The 3,093-nt window shown below is 42.1% G+C and overlaps 1 protein-coding gene across 1 annotated transcript; it reads right to left on the bottom strand.

Moving 5' to 3' along the window:
- Window positions 1-386: 386 nt before the first annotated feature.
- Window positions 387-851, bottom strand: LOC143563345 (uncharacterized). The gene has a single exon (XM_077050909.1). It carries the CDS (start codon window positions 849-851, stop codon window positions 387-389), a length of 465 nt encoding a protein of 154 aa, XP_076907024.1.
- Between the last annotated feature and the right edge of the window lie 2,242 nt (window positions 852-3,093).

The following is a 3,093-nucleotide window of genomic DNA, read 5'->3' as shown; positions in this document are numbered from 1 at the left end:
AAGATGGGACAAATATAAAAACTCTACACTTGAGTTTTCACTCAAGACACTCTATCATGTGATTTACTCGGCTGTCCGAGTGGAGCATCCTCCACCTCGGTAAAGCTCCATGGCCATTTAAGAAACTACCTCACGATACGACCATCTAACAATCTTATTCCTTTCATCTCCAACTTCTCCAAACTCCACAAACTTTCGCTTTCCACCGCCCTTCTCTCTATCAAACTCCATCAACTCTCAAGAACTCGCGACCTCTCTCTCTTCCTCCATACAAACTCTGACGGAACGGAAATGATCAAGACGTGGATCCATGCCCGAAATAAATGACTCAATCGAATAAACAGGATGGCATGGATCAATGAGACCGTCTTGACCACTCGGGTGTCTCATGGATTTAGAAACATAAGTGACACTATCGTCACCAGCAGAGTGATCTTACCTTCAAAAACATCAGCGAGTGCCCTAGCAGTACGCAAGAATGGACGACCTAAAATAATAGGAACTCTCTCATCAGCCTCCATATCTAGAACCACAAAATCTATGGGGAAAACTAAATTATCGACTTTAACGAGCAAATTTTCTATGATTCCCCTAGGGTACTTCACCGAGCGGTCAGCTAAAGACAATGACATAGGGGTGGGTGTGATTTCTTCTAGGCCTAGCCTCTCATACAACGAATACAGAATTAGGTTTATGCTAGCTCCTAGGTCCGCTAATACTTGGGACGAGGTATCCCTACCGAACAAACATGGAACAGTGAAAACATCGGGATCGGGTAACTTTTCCAGAACCTTATTGAGAACTACTGCCGAACACTCTCCATTTAGTAGAATGGTCAAAAGATCCTCCATACTTTATTTTCATTTAATAAGATCTTTCAAAAATTTGGCATATATCGGCATATGCTTGAGGGCCTCGATAAACAGAAGATTAATTATAAGCTGCCTAAACATATCTAAGAAGTTCCCGTACTCTCTAGTAAATTTCTGATTCTTAACACGGGCTGGATACGGGACACGAGCATGATCTATAAGCGGTGACGACCTAACCTCTCTCGGTTTTTTTTCTTCACTTCTTCCTACTATGGGCTCACTGGTTGGTGCGGTACTTGCTGGGCCTAGCCTAGTTTGCACTCTCCCAGGAGTCTTCATCACTATTTCCTCATCTATCAACTCATCTCTCTCCTCCACCTCAACATCTCATTCCGGACCTAAAACCTTACCACTACGAGAGGAGATGGCATTTAACTGAGCAGCCGGATTTTTCTAAGTGGAACCCGAAAACTGACCTGGGAGTCTCTCATCTAAATGTCGAGCTATATCACCTACGGTTCTTTGAAGATATAAGAGTGTGGACTGGTGATTCCTCAAAAGTAAATCATGATCGGCAAATTTTTTCTAAGATCCCTGATCTCTAACCAGTATTTGCTTCATCATCTCTTCTAACCTACCCATACCACTACTCAAATCCTTCCCATTACTCAAACCTTGACTACTTTGATCCCTACTAAACGACTGATCCTGCCCCCTGTTAGGATTTAAATTTGATTGGAAACCAGGGTGTGCACTGGAGGAATGCCAATTAGAGTTATAATTATTATTTTTATAATTTTTCCAATTCGAATTATTATTTCCATTAAAAGCATTAGGAACCCTATTCTGCCCTCCTATGAACTCTACCTGCTCCTGAGTCATTAACAGACAATCTAAAGTCCCATGCCCCCCTCTACACAACTCACACTTATCTACCTTAGCCTTAAGTTCTCTCATCTCATGGGCTAGGCTCTCTAAGGCAATAGTAGCCACACTAGTATCCAGATTGACCTGGTGCACACCTCGGGCGGATGAGGGTGTACTAGTGACGGGATTTGAATTCCCATTACGTGGCTTTTTAGCAAACTCGGACCGGGCAAAACTCTCAAATATGCCATTACACTCAACCATATTTTTCTTATCTATTAAATTACCTCCAGCAACAGTGTCGAATCGAGCCTGAGTCTCATATGTCAGCCAATTGTAAAACTTCACAACAAGGGCCCAAGGAGTAAGACTATCTTGTGAACAACGAGACAGTAAGTTGTGGAAATGCTCGCAAGCTTGATAGTACGGCTCATCCGGCTCCATGTGGAAAAAGTGAATTTGATCACAAAAACGAGATGCTTTGATAGGCGGGAAGTATTTCTTGATGAATGCGGTGCGCAACGCCTTCCAAGTATTGAATGCCCCAGCGGGTTACGAGTCGAGACAGGTGGCGGCACGACCTGTGAGTGAAAACGGGAACAAGTGAAGGAAAATCGCATCTTCATTAGCACCTTGCAAGTTTAACGTTCTGAGCACACGAGTAAGGCGGTTGATGTGCGCTGGTGCACATCACGACCATGAAATTGGTTATTCTGAGTGAGATTGGCTATGACGTACGAGGGATTCTGCCAGGAATTAGGGTTATCGATTACGGGGGTGATGATGGGTGAGTGGTCTTCTGTGAAACCCTCGAAGGCTTGTTGCTAAAAGGTTCGGTTGTTGTCGGCTATTTGATTATCAGGAATGGGTCTAAGACTCCATGGTGGTGAACTGTGTAGTGATGACTTTGGTGTAGAATCTATGGTGATCAGTGATGATGAGCTGGCTTCTGACTTTAACGGAGGTTGTCCTTGCGAACAAAAATGTGGCATAAACCTGAAAAACGCACAAGACCAACTGAGTAGACTCTATGAAAACATTACAATAAAATTAAAAATAAATAAAATAAACTTAACTAAAAATTAAACTAAAATTAATTAGACTCCTACGACTCAAATACAAAACAAAACAAAACATGTAGCAAGTATGTAGCAAGTAAGTCTAATCAAAGCTAATAACGCAATCGCCAAGAGTCCGCGGCAACGGCACTAAAAACTTGATGTCCTAAAAGTAGTTATTAATTTATTAACTAAATAACGCTAATCCAGACACTAAGTAATAATTCTAGGCTCTTAACTTAACTAAAACTACTAACCGGCAAGTGAACCGGTCGACTCTAGTACAGCTAAGTAAGTCCGGATATCGAACCCACGAGACTCTTTTAATTACGTTAACTAGCTAAATTAGACTTCAC

Source organism: Bidens hawaiensis, unplaced genomic scaffold (genome assembly GCF_021521415.1).
Source record: "Bidens hawaiensis isolate Kalapana, Puna unplaced genomic scaffold, B.hawaiensis_p1.1 tig00021364_1, whole genome shotgun sequence".
NCBI classification, from domain to species: Eukaryota; Viridiplantae; Streptophyta; class Magnoliopsida; order Asterales; family Asteraceae; genus Bidens; species Bidens hawaiensis.
The sequence above is the reverse complement of the archived record's forward strand: the minus strand, read 5'-3'. Positions and strand labels throughout refer to the sequence as shown.